General features: G+C 52.7%; 5 protein-coding genes across 9 annotated transcripts; 2 read left to right on the top strand and 3 right to left on the bottom strand.

Annotated features, from left to right (window-relative positions):
• The first annotated feature begins 373 nt into the window (after window positions 1–373).
• Window positions 374–1,352, top strand: PV09_02565 (uncharacterized protein). Its single transcript, XM_016355628.1, has 2 exons — window positions 374–913; window positions 982–1,352. Exons 1-2 carry the CDS (start codon window positions 541–543, stop codon window positions 1,191–1,193), a joined length of 585 nt encoding a protein of 194 aa, XP_016216764.1. The 5' UTR covers window positions 374–540; the 3' UTR covers window positions 1,194–1,352.
• PV09_02564 lies at window positions 1,264–7,337 on the bottom strand. 2 transcript variants are annotated; one of them, XM_016355626.1, is made up of 4 exons: window positions 7,157–7,337; window positions 6,598–7,095; window positions 6,099–6,534; window positions 1,264–6,031 (listed from the first exon to the last, which is right to left on the bottom strand). In XM_016355626.1, exons 2-4 carry the CDS (start codon window positions 7,022–7,024, stop codon window positions 1,843–1,845), a joined length of 5,052 nt encoding a protein of 1,683 aa, XP_016216762.1. In that variant the 5' UTR covers window positions 7,025–7,095; window positions 7,157–7,337; the 3' UTR covers window positions 1,264–1,842. The 2 variants fall into 2 exon arrangements, with proteins under 2 accessions (XP_016216762.1, XP_016216763.1); XM_016355627.1 differs by having other exon boundaries at window positions 6,598–7,033; window positions 7,195–7,337.
• Window positions 7,338–10,015: 2,678 nt separating this feature from the next.
• Window positions 10,016–10,909, bottom strand: PV09_02563 (uncharacterized protein). Its single transcript, XM_016355625.1, has one exon. It carries the CDS (start codon window positions 10,555–10,557, stop codon window positions 10,126–10,128), a length of 432 nt encoding a protein of 143 aa, XP_016216761.1. The 5' UTR covers window positions 10,558–10,909; the 3' UTR covers window positions 10,016–10,125.
• A 3,170-nt stretch (window positions 10,910–14,079) lies between these two features.
• Window positions 14,080–17,032, bottom strand: PV09_02562. Of its 4 annotated transcripts, XM_016355622.1 has the most exons (4): window positions 16,814–17,032; window positions 15,768–16,760; window positions 15,222–15,384; window positions 14,080–14,874 (listed from the first exon to the last, which is right to left on the bottom strand). In XM_016355622.1, the coding sequence occupies exons 1-4, from the start codon at window positions 17,021–17,023 to the stop codon at window positions 14,783–14,785; spliced, it is 1,458 nt and encodes a 485-aa protein (XP_016216758.1). In that variant the 5' UTR covers window positions 17,024–17,032; the 3' UTR covers window positions 14,080–14,782. The 4 variants fall into 4 exon arrangements, with proteins under 4 accessions (XP_016216758.1, XP_016216760.1, XP_016216757.1 ...); XM_016355624.1 differs by having other exon boundaries at window positions 15,222–16,760; XM_016355621.1 differs by having other exon boundaries at window positions 14,080–15,384.
• A 196-nt stretch (window positions 17,033–17,228) lies between these two features.
• On the top strand, window positions 17,229–18,987 carry PV09_02561 (protein transporter SEC13). Its single transcript, XM_016355620.1, has 4 exons — window positions 17,229–17,321; window positions 17,378–17,416; window positions 17,663–18,362; window positions 18,417–18,987. The coding sequence occupies exons 1-4, from the start codon at window positions 17,319–17,321 to the stop codon at window positions 18,578–18,580; spliced, it is 906 nt and encodes a 301-aa protein (XP_016216756.1). The 5' UTR covers window positions 17,229–17,318; the 3' UTR covers window positions 18,581–18,987.
• The last annotated feature ends 110 nt before the right edge of the window (window positions 18,988–19,097 follow it).

Below are 19,097 nucleotides of genomic sequence, written 5' to 3'. Positions count from 1 at the left end.
CATGACTGTTCCCCAGTACCTATGTATATTCCACTGCATATTTTGACAAGGTGCCCCCGAGCCGATTCGACCGCGGCGGATCTTGACTGGATGCAGAAGGTGCTAAAGGTTGCGCAATTGGCTTGACGCAGACGGTGAAACTCAATTCAGGATTCCTAGAAGCCTGTGTCGGACACGTTGCCCATCTTCAAGTTGAAAGAGATGGTCGTATCCCTTCAACTCAAGCACTTCGTCAATGACCTCTCCGTGAGGCATCGAAAGGGAGCCAACCAACCAACCAACCAAACCCGGGCCCCCTCCCAAATTGGCTTGGACCTCGGTGGATTATGCTAAAGGACCAGAAGCCGCGACGTCCCAAGCTAAAAGTCGTGACGCTTGCTTTTCTCCGTCAAACAACAAGCAGTCTGAGAGCAGGCCACGCGCACGAATCCCCGTCATGCAATCCTTGTATAGCTAGCTTTTCTCCGTCTCCTCTGTCTTCGCGGCCACGGACAGCGTGAAAGAAAGAAAGAAAGAAAGAAAGAAAGAAAGAAAAAGATAATGTCGGACCCCGATGGCGGTGTCGACCAGTACCCCGAGGACTGCCCGTTCTGCAACATCGCCAACGCCTATCCGTGCCCGTCGCAAGGCTCGCCAGATCCGTCCTTGTTGTCGTACATACCTGAGAAGGTAGACGTGACGCGGACCGCCCCGTCGTGTTTCCTCGTCCTGGCGGCCCCGACCGTCATGGCGTTTTTGGACATATTGCCCATGACGCCAGGACACCTGCTCGTCGTGGTGCGCGAGCATCGACCCAAGGTCGAGAACATGGACGCCGAAGAAGGCCGTGACGTCGGCTTCTGGCTGCCGCTGCTGGCCAAGGCGGTGAAGAACGTCACGGGGACGAGCGATTACAACATCGTACAGAACAACGGTACGTGGGAACGTTGACCCCTTTTTATTTTGTCCCTCGTACGACGGTGCGCTGAACCGTCGAAAAAGGAGTTCGGGCTGCCCAGGTCGTTCCGCATGTGCACTTTCACATCATCCCAAGACCGTCCCATGTGCCCGAACTGAAAAACAAGTCGTGGACCATGTTTGGGCGCGGCCAGCGAGAAGACTTAGACGACGACGAAGGAGAGGAACTTGCTGCGAAACTACGGGTGGAACTGAGAGCGGAAGTAGGGAGGAGGTCCTCCAACAGCAGATTATGAGAACTCGATTCGAATATGCTGCCCAGTCCAAGCACTTCTGCGATATGTGACAGAACCTGGTATCTACGATGCACAAAGTAATACTTCTAGTTGTTGAAAGAGATTCTGAAACGACTTAATTGAATGCCATGCTTTCTAGATACAAGAATACCATCTCCAGAATTCAGCCCCAGCCCAACAATATATCTCTCGAAGAGACAAAAGAGTGACTATTAATGATACATGAACGGGTAGCCTTAGGTCTCAGAGATGTCGCTGCGAAGCGTGGTCTGTGAAGCTCTCCTTGATTTTTTTTTTCTCGATCATTTTCGTTCGGTGTGTTGGAGAGCTCAAATTTGCGAGACAATACCTTGACGCGCTGGCTCCCAAAAGAACCTCAGAAGAATTAAACATGCAGATTCGCTCGCTCACACCAATCTTTAGCCCTTCATCCTTCAAGGCAATTTATGCAGCCGTTGCATTTGTGAAAAAAAGAATTGAATGTAAGAACAAGTGTGTTATGCTAAAGGGTATCCGGTGACGAACTTAGGATATATGATTATGCGTGAATGGTATCGTGGTGGCCGTAACAATCGTAAGATTTTCAGTGTGTGAAGATAGCGTATGCATTGGGGATGCCTAGCGATGATTTCAATAGTTATAAGATAGTTTAGATCGGCGGTGGTTCAGCGCCAGCCTGGGTCCAGTTGGGTGGCATATTGGCTCGAACTTTGGAAGTCGATCTGGGCGGCGCGGTGGAAGCACCAGCGCGGTCCAAGCCAGCGGCCATCATGGCTTGCTCTTCTCGCTCGCGCATCTGACGGGCAATTTCCTTAGGGTTTCGATAACCCTGGTATGTCGTTGATGGGAGAAGCGCTGGACCAGCTTGGTGACTTTGCTGAGGCGGAGAAGTCACGCGAGCAATTGATTCGTACGGCACAGCTGCACGCATCTGTGGAACGTTGGGCTGACTAGGGCGTCGCTGTGGCTGTATGCTCTCATAGGGCGCATGATTCGTTGGCACTGGTGGTGAGATTACCGGGCGTTGTCTGCTAGCACTCCGGTCACGATGACGATTGCCTCCAAAAGCCCCTCGGATCCTTGAGCCCACACTTTCCGAGATGCTGTTTCTACCCCGTCTGTGCCCGTGGGCTGGGGTTGCAGATGGATCAGGCATAGGAGTTGATTCAATGGGTGGAGTCTCAATCTGTGGAGATACTCGCTGCGTTTGGTCTTCGACAGGAGCACTCATGTTGGCTCCTTCATTCAGAGACGTGGAATGGACTGGAGGAGCTACTGGCGCAGGCGGAGGTGGAGGTGGTGGTGGACCTGCAAGATGTTGCAACTCCGGCAACATTGGCGGAGCAGCTTCTAGCGTCTCGGGTTGCTCGACGATAATCACCTGTGACTCACGAATGGCCTCATCTATGTTACGAGACAACTGCAGAGTACCATTCGCGCCTGGAGATACGACGGTAATGTTGTCCTTCTTGTCATCCCTGGAGTTCTGTCTACTGTGGGCACTCGAGATTCGTCGATGGTGGCCTTGAAACTTCTCTGGTGGAGCAGAAGCAGATCGCGAATGTGGGCCAGTTGGAGGCCTATAGGTGGATGTGGGCAAGAGCGTGAGAACCTCTGGCTGCTCTTGAGATGATGCCGGTGCACTGGGACCGGCATATCCAACAGGAATCTCGGGTACAGCAGGTACAGGTTCGCCTGATCCCGCCATGTCCTTTGGGTGACGCATAGCTCGAGGAGTTGCTGGGAGCCCAATTTGTGCTGAAGAGGTAGAGGTACCAGATCCCTGATTTGTGACCTTACGAAGAGCGTGTGGATCTGCCGTGTGGCCTCGCATTGCCTGAAGATCATTGGCAATTGTGAAGAGAGAGCTGGGGTCGACAGAAGGCTCAATCGCCGACCTGGATCCTAATTCGTCTGGGTGGATGACTGGGGGTGCTGAGGGCTTGCGCAACAGAGAAAGACGTCGAGCCTCAAGCTCCTCGGCAGCTATGTCCTTGCGAGTTCGTGACATAGGGGCACTGTCTGAAAGATTAGTCTGAAGCCTAGGCATCGCTGGCTTTGATGGCCTTCGCATTCCCGTAGCGACAGGCTCAGGCGACTGTTGTCGGCGTTGTTCGGCAGGACGACGGCTCATGCTACGTTCACGAACTCGCTCACCAACCTTCGATCTACTCATAGTAGAACCTGAAGGTGACATTGGGCGGGGTGAAGGTGGAGATCTTGGCGGCGATTCTTCACGGCGAATTGCACTACGTCCACGTCCACTGCGGTCGTGTTCCTCGTAAGCATCTTGCCTTGATGTAGTCGCGCGACTTCGAGATCGAGTCCTTCGACCGTCACGCGACGTTGCTCGTGAACCTGCTCTTCCGCCTGGGTCTCTGCTCAAATCACGCTCCCTGGGTCGCACTGGCTCGTTTGGCTCGGTGAGCTTGTAAAAACTCTCCGCATCAGTGACACTGCTGAGGTCGTAACGGCTAAGTTGAAGAGCCGGGTCGTCCGGAGACATGGAAATTGGTGACGACGGCGAGCGCTTCGCTGGCCGTATATACTTCGTATTGTCTCTGCCATGTCGTTCAGACGGAGCTCTGTGCGCTGTACGACTTCCCGGTCTGTCCGCGTTCCTAGAACGACTTTCCGCGCGAGTTCGCCCTTGAGTGTGAGCATCGTTCAAGCTGTTGATGTACTCATCAATACTGCGAATCTTGGAGTTAACCATGTCGGATGGATTACTCTGCAAGCCCGCGATACCTCGTTGCTGGCTTGTTGCGCCGCTCTGGCTTCCCGCGGCTATCTGCGCGAACTCGCTTGCGGAAGCACCCGTCGGGATGGAGCTTGGAATAGAGGAATCAACTATAACATCCTCGATACGTAGTATCAAACCTTCCTTGTTTCGCTCGCTACCCCCACTTCGTGATGGGGTATGCTTATGAAAACGGTCGAGAGCTGGGGAAGGAAGACCCTCCCGCCCACGGTCATTTTCTTGATAGGTAGATTCTGTCAGAAAAGATCCAGCTTGGCTAGCAGAAACACTGCGGGCGCGAGAAGACACGACAGAACTCACTTCCGAGTGAGTCGTTTTTACGGCTGTATTAGGGTACTCAAATCGACTCGAGTCCACCTGAGGTGTTGTGGTTTCGTAGCCTCTACTGCGAGAAGTCGAAGGAAATCGTCGGCGAGCAAAGCCGCCCGGAGTGGCTGTGCGTGTGGACATTGCAGACATTGGATCGTGTCGCCTGTCTCTGCGCTCGGCAGGGGAGAAGACCATTGGAGTCTTGTCATCGATCGCAGTCGCCAGCTCAGCTGGGCCCGCCTTTTGACTGAAGTTTGTGACAAGCCTCAGGCCGGCCTGATTGGGAAGCAATCGACGAGTTCCAGGAGAAACTGGAGAGGGACCGACGCTAGAAGGTGTGTCCGGAGCTAGAATCTTTTGCTGTAGAGCATAGACCTCATCTTGAGCACGTGGTGAAAACCACGGCTCTGACGACTCCATGCTTGTACATGAGAAGCATCGGACGGCAAGTTCAGGCTGACCCTGAGTCATCACAACTTCACCCCACTTCCGGACCAAGTGTGATATCCTGCCCCAATCCGTTGGGAACAGCAAACACGTGAGCAAGACAGCTTCCATATAGTACTTTCTCGAGACGTAGACCTCAACCGCCTCGTTATACTCTCCAAGGCCGAGCAAGATGGACACGGCAGGGTGGATGTCGCCTTTCTCAAGGAGTCGCTGGACAAAGGCTTCGCCGACCTTCTTTTGCGAGTCTTGGCCCATGGTGCTTAGCGCGAGCAGCATCCAGTCAGACGAAGTCATTGACTCGGATCCAATCATCGAAGCAGCAATGTCAGCTCCAAGATCACCCAACCACTTAGCCAACAGAACAGCGCTGGCAGAGCTTGGTGGGTGATGCGACAGTTCTTCCTTAATCAATTCAACAATGTCATCAGTCCATCCAAACACCACGTCAAGCATTTGGTTCCGAAGGTCGTCCGGTGTACGACGGTTCTGGTCGTATTGAGGAGCTCGGAAGACAACTTCCGCAAGTCGCGCCTTGGTGTACGGGAAGAGGTCCATCAACATAGTGTTCTTAGTCTCCTCTGGACTTCTCAAGACTTCCTGCCGAAGGCGTGAGGTTTTGCTCGACTTCGAGGCAGATGTCGAGGTTGAGAGCAGGGACCTAGTTGAGACGCTTTCCCGCATTGCTCGATGCTGAAAACCACTCCGCATGGAGGTCGTACCCACTGAGAACGTCGTATGCGTGCTGCCGCTATGGGTACTATGCATCCCTGGTGACATTGGCCTTTCGCGATCGCGTTCATAGTCGCGTGGTTCTTTTCTTCGTCTTTGGCCGCCACCTCGTGAGGAACGAGAGGTTGTTGATGCCCTGCTGGACACTGGACTCAATGGACCAAGTTGATCACGACCCTCTTGAAGCTCCTCCTCGCTCATATCTTCGTCGTCCCTATGTTGCGATATCCTCTGCAGAGGAGATTTCATCATCCCTTCTTCTGCATCAGAGCTTTCGATGTCCAGGTACAGGGGCAGATTAGAATTTCGTTGCATTGAAGGTTCGGCGGTGACATAACGTGTGCCCTTGTCATCTTGTCCATCGGATATCGGAGGCGAGGGTGGAAGGGCGCCAGGGACGTGCTGCACATTCTGTACGAGCATTGGACGCGCCATTGGGTTGAGATCGTACTGTTGGACAGTGTGATTGCGGCCAAGCGTGAACAGCTTTGCTCCTGGTCCATGATTTGTGATGCCAATAAGGCCGTCTACAGTCGGTACAGATTCGTATGTAACTCGCTTCGTTCGGACATCCCAAACATATGTTAATCTGATGATAAGTCATCAGCTTTATGATCTTCAAAAAGATGATTCTATTTTTTTTTTCATGGACCTACCCGTTTGAGTACTGCACGATTCTACCCATTTTCGACCAGCCAAACCAACAGGCGCCACCATAGTTCTCATGCTCGGATCTTGAAAGCACGCGGATGATACTTGGCTGGTCAGCGCCTTGCGCCTTGGGAATACTCCAGACTCGCAAGTCGCCATCAATAGTTTGCGCGGCAAGCATATCAGACTTCTGCTTTGAAGATGATCCATGCCAGGCGAGCTTATTAAGTGGCGAGGGCGCTCTGTTGGTACTTAGAGTGTGTAAAATCGTGAACGATGGCTGCAGCGTGGCAATAAGAATAGAGCCATTTAGATAGCCTAAAGCAAATGTTCTGCAGTCTGCAGCAGGTGCCAGCGCAGTGATCGGATCGAATATAGTTCTTGCGGATATATGCTCCGATGTTGAAGGTTCAAAGAGTATCACGTTACCTTGCGAGTTGCCTGAGTGATCGTCAGTACATTTCCAAGCCCGAAGAGGAAACAAAGGGACGTTGGCCAGCTCACCGAAAGCAATATTCGAATTCTTCATCCATGCTGCCGTTCTGATATCCTCATACGAAGCAAACCTCGCTATCTCTTCGCCGGTCATCACATCCCAGACGATCGTGGTCAGGCTGCTGTCGTAGCTCACGACTAACCGGCCATTTCCCCGATCGCTAACGTTATCTGCGACTATCAACTGCACATCTTCGTTGTGCTTTTCGAAGCGTCTGACGATCGCCAGCGAGTCATGCTGAAGGCACAGGATGACGTTTCGCTGAGCATACAAGAAGTATGAGTCGGTCGCGGAGCAAGGCTCGAACACGTTGTCGTTGGAGGGCGTCAACGCCTGTCCGTACGGCGGCTGAGGTATTGAGCCTCCTGAATGGTTCGATCGCGAATGATTTGATTGCGTGTGGGAGCGCCTCGAGCCCCTCGAGGTCACCGACATTGTCTAAGACTTCACGCGACGGTCAGTCGGCACAATCGCAGAGGCCAGAGCGGGCGTCGGTGCTTGAAACTCTTGAGGATGGTTAACCCCACTGAAGCGCATGGTGGGGAGAGGGATGATAATAAGGATTACCAGAAATTGGATTAGGAAATCTATGGAGTACAACCAACCTTTATGCTTGCACAACCAACTATGCAGCTGCTCCTGCGCTTAGAAGAGCTTCCAGGTCAACACCCGGGCATGAAAGGGCGTCGTTCCTGGTGTACTTCTTCGGCGGGAGTCTCGCCTGGCAGGTTTCATGCATGTAACCGCGCGATGGGAGAATAGAACTGGAGGAAGAAGGTGTACAACGGTGAGAACGAGCACGTAGGGCGGCTACACAGCCAGGGATTTCCAGTTGGTCCAACCCAGGCTCTCGGATTGATCGAATGAGAGGCTGGCGCTTATATGCAATGCTGTATCCACACAACGAGCCAATGGTAAAATGCGCTTCTGGAAAAGCAGCACACTGGACAGAAAACGTCGCAAGGTGAGGAAAAGAGGGGAAGGAAGGGCATAAAGGTCTTTTTGAACGCAAGCATGTGCGCTATAGCCGTTGTATATTCTCCATGGTGAGTCGCGTCCTCTGTGGCATGCTGCATTTTGATGCCAGCCAAAGAGAGGCTTTCTCAAGGATCAGGCATGCGGGAAGACTCGCCAAGGGCCGCTTTCAAAGATTGTCACAGTGTGTGGAGAACTAAGCGGTCCAGCAGGCGTCGCCCTAGTGCTCGCTGACACCCAATCAGACGCGCAAGCATCGCTTTCACGGAATAAGAGGCTGAGGACGGCCTCGTGAGTCGTCGGTTGATGAAAAGGCCTGCAAGTCATGGTTGACAGACCTGCAACAGATGCTAAAGTAGCGACGGGTCTGGCTCACTCCTGTTGAACGAAAGATATCGTCGTGCGGGAAGAGTCAAAGATGGCCGAACCCGCACAGCCGGCGAGACGGGCCAGGTTCTTGTCAACTCCTCATACGTTGCACGACATGGACGCCAATCACGGTTCCTCCAGGTACGGACTGCCCAGCCATGCGAGGGGCTCCCGTTTCGACATACAAATCACCGTCCTGGCGAGTACGAATTGGCGCGGGCAACTTCGGTGGTCACGTTGTCTGCGGTAGGCGATGGCACCCTCTGCTGTCGCAAGCTGATTGAGAGGTTCGCCTGGTGATTCGGAAGGTGTTCCATCGGCCCAACTGGCCAATACTGCTCTGTTACATGACACTTTCCTAGGGTTGAGAGTCCCACCGCAGGCGATCGCATGTCCAGCTGGATTATTCGAGCAAGCTCGAAAGCAGCCAGTGAAGGAGTAGCCTGGCGAAAAGTCACACCTGCTAGTCTTGATTGCCGTACCCGACACGCTGGAAAATCAATTTTTATGGTGCTGGGCAGGTCTAGCTAATGTGGTCGTAATCACAGCACCAAGATGAGTACGTGCTATTTCTGGCGGGTGCCGTAACCAGGACTGACCAGCGTGCCGGCGCGGTTTCCAATGATAACGTTGGGACGCTGTCTACGGCGTGTTGCACTCCTTTTTCAGGCCCTGGGGAATCAATGCCCGGAGCAAGCCAACTGAGCTCGACTCGAACGCGCTCATCATATCGAATCCCGTCCTGTGACGGACGATTCGTCGACGGATGCTTGCGCCGTTTGCTCGACCGTGATCACGCTGACTGCCAGACCGCCCCGAACGCGGAAAGCGACGGGTGCCTGGGCAGAGACGCAGAGGATGAATCAAACGACCGAGTCACGGGAACGAAGCGATGACTTTTCGACAGGCGGCAACATTTAAACACGCAGAACACAGGCAGACGGCAGAAACAAGACGAAAAGAAGACGAAGAAAAACAAGGCGACGACGAAGCAGAAGACGTGTTCAGGGCCCCCCTCTGAGCTGGTCACGATCGGTGCGCGGTACCAAGGTTTTCTTTGTTGCCCTTCAGCTTCACTCTGGCCAACATCACTGACGCGTGGGGCTGAACTTGCCAAAGTGCAAGATGCGCTGGCTGCGAGGCGAGAGGACGCCTCCCCTCAACGCAGCGGACGGGCAGGATGGGTCGAGCCGAGTCGCTCTCCACACAGGAATGAGGCATCCTGCACGCGTATCATAGCCTGGTGATCAATGTTTGAGAGTGGCAGCAAGATGGGGGCCTCCCACGCGGGGTCCTTTGGGGGTGAGAGGGGGGTGCTGGCAACACTCCCACGCACGCACGACGCGTGAACACACGCATGCGTAGGGGCGGCGAGACAAAGCACATGCACGCATGTTTCACACTGTCGCACGCTCAGATGATATACTCCGGTGGTCTTAAGAACAAAAAGAAAATGAAGTGTCGAAGATGGTGCTTTGTTTGCATCATGTATGCCTTGGAATTAAAACCTAAATGTACCATAGAGGGCACCAACTGAATGCCTGTGCTGCAGCGCTCTGTCGATCAATGCGTCTTTGCGGCGAGGAGAGCCGCGAATTGGGTATCATGCAAAATGCAGCAAGACGCTTTCCTGCGCCCCATCCCGAAAAAAAAAATAACCAAAAGATGCTGATGCAAGTGTATGCGACCGAAAAAAGTACTGGCCCTCAGAGATGATGCTGTCCGATGTTGTCGCTATGCTCTCCCTTTCAGAAGCGCCGAAAAAAACCAACCACCGCCAGTGTTTCTTTTCTGTGATGGGACAAGCCACGCGGGCTCCAATCACACCGATCGACTGGTGCGGAAGAAGTTCTGGCGCGCCGGTCCGACGCACCACCCAAAACAGCACACAAATGTGACAAGCCCGTTCCGGCCGGAAAATGTCATGAGTCGTGGATGCTCGAGCCCCGCTCCCTTTCCTGCGCGGCGTAATTCGCTGCGCGACGCGACAGTGTCGTGACCGTGTCAGGTCTACTGTGCCCGCACGGTCAGTGCGTGCGGGCAGTTGGGTATCATGATTCATATGCATCGTGTATTCTGGACAAGCCATGTCAGCGGCATGCGCGCAGCTGGGAAAAAAAGCCCTGTGGTGGGCACGGTGCCAACGTACACATTATCCTGTGGAAAAGAAAAAAGTGAAGTCGCCGGCGAGCTCACTCGGACACCTCGGGCGATTCCGAGATGGGAGTGAGCTTGTTTGACGGTCGCTTCTTGGTCTTGGAGGACCTTCGCTTTGACTTCTTCTTTTCCGATGCATAGAGTGGTGGAAGCGGCATGGGCATCGCAGTTGGGAACGGGATGTCCCTCGGCGGAGCGGGGGCCTCCGAGAGCAGCGGGCTGGCACCGTCGAGGAGCTCGTCTGGAAATAGATCCTCGTCGCTGATAAATGCGTTCGGTGTCGCCGACGGTGAGAAGCCAGTCCAGCTTGGATATGCGCAGGTCATGCTTTGTGATGCTGATGTTGCTGACGATGCGCTGCGTGATGAGTAAGAGGTGGCAGACGAGGCTGAGGGCCAGCCGATGGAGATGGGTGGCGATGACGCCGATGGACTGGGTGATGACTTGAAGTCCATGTCGAAATACATGGTCTGGTGCGTGTGCTGTATTCTTTGTTGCTGTTGTTGTCCAGGACGGAGAGAGACGTTTCTCTTGCGCGACGTGGTTGGGGGACGACGCGGGTGTTGAGCTGTTGATATATGGCCGGACTGATATTTACGTGCTGGACGCGTGGGCGGATCACAGGGATGCAGGCCCAAAGTATAATAGCTTATTTGGAGAAAAGGTTTGATGGTGATAAGGGATGAGGCTTGGGGGGTTGGGCACGGTGATATATGAGACACAAAACAAATACTGTCCTCGTGGCGGCGAGAACAGCAAGGTTCTAATAAGAAGAAGAAAAAAATGACTGTTGACTCGATGCGACATGCAAGTGCAGACCGACACATTTGTGTGGGAGGTCTGGTTGGTTTTCCCCGACCGCGGCGAGCAGACCGCCCTTCTTGTGCCGGCCAATGCCCGTGCGTCCCTCGGCCGGTCGCAGGCAAAGAGCAGGCAGGGCTGCCGCTGTAGGCTCCGATGACAACAACCTGTCGACTGTTGGCGGTGCCACCGCTTCACCAGAAAACGCATATCCGGATTTGAGTCCTGCCTGTTGGCCGACTCGTCTTCTGGCCTCTGGCGCGTCATCCGCCAGTCAGTCTGTCCTGCTGGCCGTCTGAATCACACTCCCTTCGTACGTGCCAGCACCACATTCGTGTCCCCGTCCAGGGTGTAGTCACTGCCGCAACCACCATCCGCCCGTGCTGCCTCCTTCCTCCACGCCGCAGCCCCCACGGGCCAGGAGACGCCTTCAGGGCTCCCACGACGCCGGCAGCCACCGTGCCAGTCCTCGGGTTCAGCCATCTTGGACCATCGGGAGAAACCTCCACTTCACCCGGCGATCGCATCCCACCCCACTCTTCCACCCGACTGTCACTTTGGCGCTCCTACTTGTATTATGGCCGATGCAGGGACCCCTTATGCACGATGAGAAGCTCCACCGGCAGTCCGCTCCCGTAAGTCCGTTTGCATCTCGAAAAGAAACCTTCCCGCGCAGGGGGATGGGTGGATCAAACGTTTCATCGCTGCTCACTGTACAGAACTACCTGTGGTATCGCCCAACGCATGCGACTGTACGTATCTAGTACCGCAGCTACTGTTGTCTACACGCGTGCTCAGTATATCAAGCGGAACCCCACTCCCATCTAGAACGGGTTCTGTCGTCTCTGGCCACCACCGGGGCAACATTCACACCTCCTCATCACAGAGTGACGGCTGTACCACACCCGAGGCAGCCCTCGGCCGACGGTTTCCCCAGGTTTTTCGACGCAACGGACAGGAATCATCAACCATGGCACAATCTTCGCGACAAGTCATGCCCGAGACGAGCAAATACACCTGACAGAGGCGGTTCCGAATTTCGCCACCACATGTCCCACCAATCAAAATTTGCGGACAGCCTCCGAGACGCTTCCGCCAATGTTTCTAACTTTTGGTACACCTCTCGTAAAAAGGGTCTCTGTTCGCCTGTACCAGTCTGGGGTAACCACCTTGTGATGACTTTTTCCGGATCATGCTTCTCCTGCTATATACTAAAGTCCCTTGAATGACTCTTTCACAGACGTTCAGCTGCTCGGCCCTTCGTCCGGCTGTCCGCTTGACCTGTCCTCGTGTTAAAGGACGGTGCCCTTCCGTTCATCCCCACGATATCGAGATTTGGCATTAACAGAGAAACGGGGCTGATCTCCTTTTTTTTTCCACCTCCCAAAACCAGATTCCGAGGCCTGCGGTTGAACATTCCGCAGCCTAAGTTTTCGCACCTATCGGTCAGCACAAGCCATCGCAACGCGTGTGCGCGTCTAACAACCGAAAATCCATCGTGCATTGCCGCACCCCCTACATGAGTCGCGAAGCTCAGGGATCACATGTTTGTTCACTTTACCGCAAATTTGTTTTGCCATTTTCTTATTTGATCCTCTCCGAATTTCCCCCATCATGATTTAACCGTCGTAAACAAGACTTCATTCCGCACCTTGCACACTGTCATAGCGTCGGGCATCATTTTACTGTCTTTTCGGCCGTGCGAAATATCCAAACATGTGGGACCGAAATCGATTTTCTACACGTGGAGCCGTCTAGGTCTGTGTGCCTTCCAGAAAGCTTCTGGAGGTTACAACGGATCCACTTGAGTCAAGGCAAAGTCTGATTGTGTTTTGGCCAGATGCAACATGACTCTGGCGGAGCCTCGAGACGAAGCGCACTAGTAACGCTCGGGATAGTAGTCCTCACTATGCTCTTCATAGTGTACATTATCCTCCCCACCACCACTGATGGGACGAGCCATCTTGCTTGAGTTTGATCCTGAGGTGGCTGAAAATTCTGTACACTACTTTGCCATTCGGACGTGACTCCGCAGTCGGCATTGTTGCCGTGCAAACGCAAAGAAATTTTTCTTCTCATGGTTACAGTACGGAGTTACCTCGGTGGGGGATGCTCCGTTGCGGAACTTCTTTGCCATTCACCACACTTTATAGCGTTGGAGCATCTGAAATTAGGTTCCGCCGCATAAGCAAAAAAATTCACAAAGATGTGAGGCTATTGGAGAGACAAACGCTAAAAGCCTGAAAGCCTTACTGCCCGGGTTTTCTCGGGCGCGGTTGAATGACCGGCAAAATCTTTCAGCACACCCGGCAAAGGAGGAGAGTAAGCTCGGGTAAAGGCTGCTTCCTAGGCTGAAATGGACAAATTCTACGATCTGGATGAGATTGCTCATTTAGGAACAGCGGCAGTGAGAACCGAAAATTCGGCTTTACCTAAAATGGCTTACCGCTTAAACACGACAGTGAAAAAGGTCTTCCCATGAAATTGTGTGCTACCAAACGGAGCAGGTCCGATGATTATGCCAGCATTTTATGCGTAATTTTCCTTGCGTCTGTGAAGACGCTAGTCGCATGTCGGATTCTGCCTCCGACATTACTCATTCCATCCAGCTTCTCGAAGAGGGTAGTAAGCATGGCCCGCGCGCAGTATGCCGTATTCAGTTGACGTATGCACGATGGGCTACTCAATCAGCATTTCGGAATTATACGAAACGTTCAGAGATTCTCAGGAAAAAGCCGTCGAGTACGTGGACTTAATCACCTCCAGAATCGGCTAGCTTTTTTGGGAACACCGTCATGAATGAAAAGCCAACACACCATGGGGCTTGATCCGGGAACATTTTGCGAAAGCAACGAGAGAATCTTGCCCATCGTCAAACTTGAGAGTAGTTCGTGTAGCTCTGAACATTGGAACTGTCATGCGCTATCTCTAATCATCTCGTAAGAACACAATCTCGCTTTGCCTGGTCAGTCCATTTTCCAACTCACCCACCCGTCTTTGCTGGGAGTGTTCGCGGAATCCGAAAGTCCACGAATCATATCCGCGAAATGGAAACTTCACCCTCTTTCGGACTATGTGCTCCCATCGCGGGGCATTTTGACGGTAAAACAAGGTATGCGATGTTCTCTAAGAGTAATTACTTGGAAATGGTATACTTTGGGTGTTAAAAAAGACAAATTTGATTCAAGGCTGCCCATTGTCTCTGCGGGTTGTGCCCCACTCAATCAAAACGCAAGGCAAGTATGCATATGGACGTTCGCAGGAAGAGGGTGCTTCCCTGTTAGAAATAGAAATGCAGTTCCATCACTGACGGCGACGTTCATTACTAGCATATAAAAGCCTTCCCAAGGCATGTGGTTTAATATTCTTACAGCTAAGCAGCACTCTATAACCAACACACACAAGCACACACACACATATATATATTCATCATTAGTAGTCACTGCAATTAGTACAAACCTCCGGTCTAATGGTATCATAGCTAGACAAACTGACCGTCTCTTCGAAAGAAGCATCCGGCCGCGTACGATGGCCCCGGTTTCGTCCTCGCTCTCGGTCGTGGCGGTCGATGTCGCGGGTCTGTACAGCCGAGCGCTCACAATCAGCCCCTAGTACAGTCTCTAGAACATGAAGCGTAGCAATCGCAAACGACCCCACGGGAAAAAGCGCAGAAAGGAAGTCGTGCATGTATGAACCGGGTCCAGAATCGTGAGCACGCGACGTCGCGGCCTAGGCCCAAGACCTGTGGCGTCTGGTGTCTCTTAATGAATCGTAGCTTCCATCGTCCGCTGCCTCGCGACTAGCAACCTACTAGACATGACATAGCCTCGTGGTTGGGGGCTTTGCATGCGCGTCAGGTTTACACGCCGTCTACCTAGTGGGAGATGGAGCTCATGTCATGCCGCTCCAGAGTCGCTTTCGCCAGGCCTCGAATGGTGGCGCCGGCGGGTCGAATTCTGGAGTTAGCGGCCGTTCCGGCACTGCTGTTCACGCGCACCAAGTCTTAGCATATATTTCTTTCTTCTTCTGCTTTCTCTTCCTACGAAACATGACCAAGACCAAGCTCTCTTCGATCCCGCGTGGACTTGCGACAAGCGACAGTCGAAACGTTCAGGAATGGAAGAGGAACACTGCAACGAGCAGAAAGACATGTCAGGTTTCCGTTGATCAAATCTGACTTGCTTGCCGTCGCCTCAAGTCTTTCTCTCTTAGGTCACGACGTGAACCTTTCTCACATTTCCGGGAGCAGACCAACCCGTGTGAGAATAGATTGAACGTACTCCGTATTGTCGGTTGACTTTGTCTTGAGGAAAGTGCGATCGCAACTTACCATCTGGTTCCGCGACGCTTCCCTCCACCGCGTCATCTCCAAATCTCCATAGGTCCGAGTCTTGCTCGTCCTCCGGGATACGTACTGGCGTCGAATGCTGATGTTGTGCACTCGGAACAGAATCACCGAGGTCTGCCGGTGGTGATGGTCCGGTGGTACCCGTCTGTCCGAAAACTGTCAGCCTTGTTTGGGAACTCTAGACCCTTGCCCCGCAAGTTTCCTGGCTGTCGGATATACAACTCCAAAACAGAACCAGAAAGACCCTTGCGTTGGACGCGACAAGAAGAGAACTACTGTAAGAAGCTAAATCGATTGTGGAATACACTTTCGCATGTAAGCAACCGCCGTCTTCTCCACAATATACACAAGCCACTACCAGAAGAGGAATTGTCGTGCGTGGCTTTCGACAAGAATTGCGAGATCTTCTGGATGCTCGTGGCTTGTTGGCGCCTGATGCATGAATCAAGCCTAGCCTTTTCGTGGAGTGCACTAGTTTACACCTTGTTCTGGTGGATCTGATATCGACAGCAGAGGATCTTCACTGACCTCGACAAAGTTTTCGCCCTCTACGGTGACCTCCCTGTCCCTCAATCGGCGCATCAGCTGCAGGAATACGCTCGACTGAAACTTCTCAGAAGTATCATGCGAGACACTTTCCAGTAAGCGTCCCGCTGTTCGCGCCAATTCCTCGTCTACGGATCTCGGCGTGTTTGACTCTTGGGTATCTGCCTGCGCTTCTCGTGGCCCCTCATGTATTGGCTCGTGAATGCCAATATCGTCATGGAGATTTTCGTCCAGGTGCGCGTCAGCTGATAGGTTCTCCGCTTGTGCAAATTCTTCATCAACGTCTACAAAGTCTTGCGACAGATCTAGGCCAGTAAGATGATTCGTCTCTTGACGCTCCATCCGCTGGGCCATTTCCTCCTCCGTCTTACGTTGTATTAAGAATTCAATCTCCTCGCTTTCCATTTCGATCTCCCTCGCAATCTCTCGCGCCAGTGCCTCCTCGCTGAGACCGTCATCGTACTGGGCCTCTGCGTAGGCTGCGTCTTGGGTTGCGGCTTCGAAAGCTGCAGCGAATGCCTCGGCATCCCATTGCATGTCTTGTTGTCCCACCGCCTTCTGTTTACCTTCAGAGACTGTCGAGAACGGCTCTTGCTGGCGATACTCCCATGAGACATCAGAGTAGGGTCGGAAGATAGGCTGTGGCTGGCGGAAACCGTTTATTACCGGTTGCTGGCTTTGCATAAAATCTTGATGCCATGACGTTTGTGTGGCTGCTGGCGCTCTCTGCACCGCTGGGGCAGGACTCTGATGTGAAGAAGTGGCGTGTGCGGGGCCAATATGTAGACGCTGAAAATCAGTCGCCCAGTCGGGTAGCGCAGTTTGTGCGGGTGCGGGAGCGAAATGCGACATGTTCTGATGGACAAATGGCCTGGAATCGAACTCAGCAGTAGGAGAGGCTACATGACCAGCCTGGAAAGCTTCGAATTCTGGGTCAAGTATGCCAACATTTGGTCCAGGACTCGATCTAAAGCCCTATTACATGCTGTTAGACGTAATACTATAGGAAGTTCCAGTAAGAGACATGCCTGCGAAGGGCCTTGCCGCAATCTCAATCTGTCCTGCTGTAGCGTTCGGTCGACCTGAGTGTGCTTCTGAAAATTCTGAAGGGCGTTTGACGGCCCGCACAATGTATCGGCCATGGTCAAGAAGGTTGGAAGGTAGATGTAGAGAGGATATCGCCGCAGCGACTTCGTAGGAGCATTTAGAGATGAGATGCAGAAGTCATCCACAATCATGTGCTTTGGCCGCTTGTTTGCGCATTGTATCCGAAGCCGGGAAACCCATTTGGTAGGGAGCCGAGGTCACAAGCCACACATTCACACATGATGTGGCTCAACCCGTCCACAGAATGAGCTTCGCTTAGATTTCCTAATATGGACTAGCCGGCAGCTCCTTGCTGTTCCTGTGCATACCGTGTACTGTGGGAGCGTCAATAATTCCAGACGACACATGTGCAGGGCTTAAGCTCCAGGCTGGCGTCAACAAAATTACTAGCACATTCTAATCGCAACCGCAACCATACCATACAACATGGTGCGTCTTTCCTTGCTTGCAGCAAGCAGTCGCCATGGTCACTGACTAGGAAACAGACGCAAGTGATATCGAATACAGGCCACGATGACATGATTGTAAGCCCATCCCCTTCTGCATTGGTGTAATACTGCCAGCCGAGACATAAGATTTGGAATGCAGCACCCCTCTGTGATCAAGTGCGGCCTTGGAAGGAACTCGAGGCTTCTGGTCGAGCAACTCGCCTTTCCAGAGCAACACGAGTTCAGCTTGTTGGATGTCGATGTTGGTGAGAAGCGATTTGTATCGTGATCGAAACAATCTTAATCCATGCCATAATACTAATCAGACGATATTCTTAACAGCACGATGCCGTCCTAGACTACTATGGCCGCCGCCTCGCGACAAGCTCGTCGGACCGCACAATCAAAATCTTCGAGGTGGACGATGAGTCCCACCGGCTGATTGAGACACTCAAGGGCCATGAAGGCGCTGTCTGGTGCGTTGCCTGGGCGCATCCCAAGTATGGGACTCTGCTTGCCTCGTGCTCATTTGACGGCCGCATCATAATATGGCGTGAAGGCCCACCATGGAGCAAAGCTTTCGATTTTGGCGGCCACAACGCGAGCGTAAATCTGGTTTCGTGGGCGCCACACGAGGCGGGCTGCCTCCTTGCCGGTGCAAGCTCGGATGGTCAGGTCAGCGTACTTGAATTCAAGGACAACCAGTGGACGTCGACGATGTTCCAGGCACATGGTCTTGGATGCAATGCGGTGAGTTGGAGTCCGAGTATTGCCCCAGGTGCTGTGACCAGTGCGACTGGCGGGTACCAGGCACCTCCACTTAGGAGATTCGCGACGGGTGGAAGTGACTGTCTAGTCAAGATATGGGATTTTGCGCCAGATACGCAGACATATACCTGTATAGCCGAACTACCCGGTCATCAGGACTGGGTACGAGATGTGGCGTGGGCACCAACCATCTTAACGAAAAGCTATATTGCGAGTGCGTCCCAGGACAAGACCGTCAAGATTTGGACGACGACCGCAGCAAATCCTACATCTAGTATGATTTTATAACTTCATGGCTAATCTGGCGTACGAATGCTAACAGCTTTAGGCGATTGGACGTCCGCAACACTGTCTTTCGATGCCGTGGCCTGGCGGGTCAGCTGGTCCCTGAGCGGAAATATTCTTGCAGTTAGCACTGGCGATAACAAGGTTAGCTTGTGGAAGGAGCGTTTGGCTGGCGGATGGGAGAATGTGAAGACAATTGAGGAATGAGTATCACCAGTTGAGAAAAGATAATTTGATACGTCGATCGAAGGACGACGGAAAATTCCTAGGGGAATGGAAGACAGGGCTGGACAGAATAGCTGGAAGCCCATGCAACATATGCTTTTCGCGGAAAAATCACCAAATGAACCAAACTTCATCGGTTCATCGAACGTATGGCATGGCGGACAGTAGAATAGGATGATAATAAATCATCAATTAGCTCATACTTGTCGCGAGAGATCTTTCATGCTCGGGCTACGTTGTCTGAAGCTCTTTTTAGGAAAGGCTGACGACAAGGCTGAAGAGATCGAAAAAGCTCTCTAAGTTAGATTCTTTATGCTTTATGAGTTCCATTACTTATTAGTGCAAAGCTCTAGGAATCAGCTAGCGGTCAAACTTCGCGCAGACGTGTGATCTGCTTTGAAAACTTTGCTCCCTTTCAAAGACTTCGGGTTTTTAACTTTGGTGGGGCTGACCGTCGAGGCTATGCAAATGCAACCACGGTGTCTCATATACCCCGCGA

Source organism: Verruconis gallopava (assembly GCF_000836295.1).
Source record: "Verruconis gallopava strain CBS 43764 unplaced genomic scaffold supercont1.6, whole genome shotgun sequence".
Lineage (NCBI taxonomy): Eukaryota > Fungi > Ascomycota > Dothideomycetes > Venturiales > Sympoventuriaceae > Verruconis > Verruconis gallopava.
Note: the sequence above shows the minus strand (reverse complement) of the source record. Positions and strands in the feature narration are given on the sequence as shown.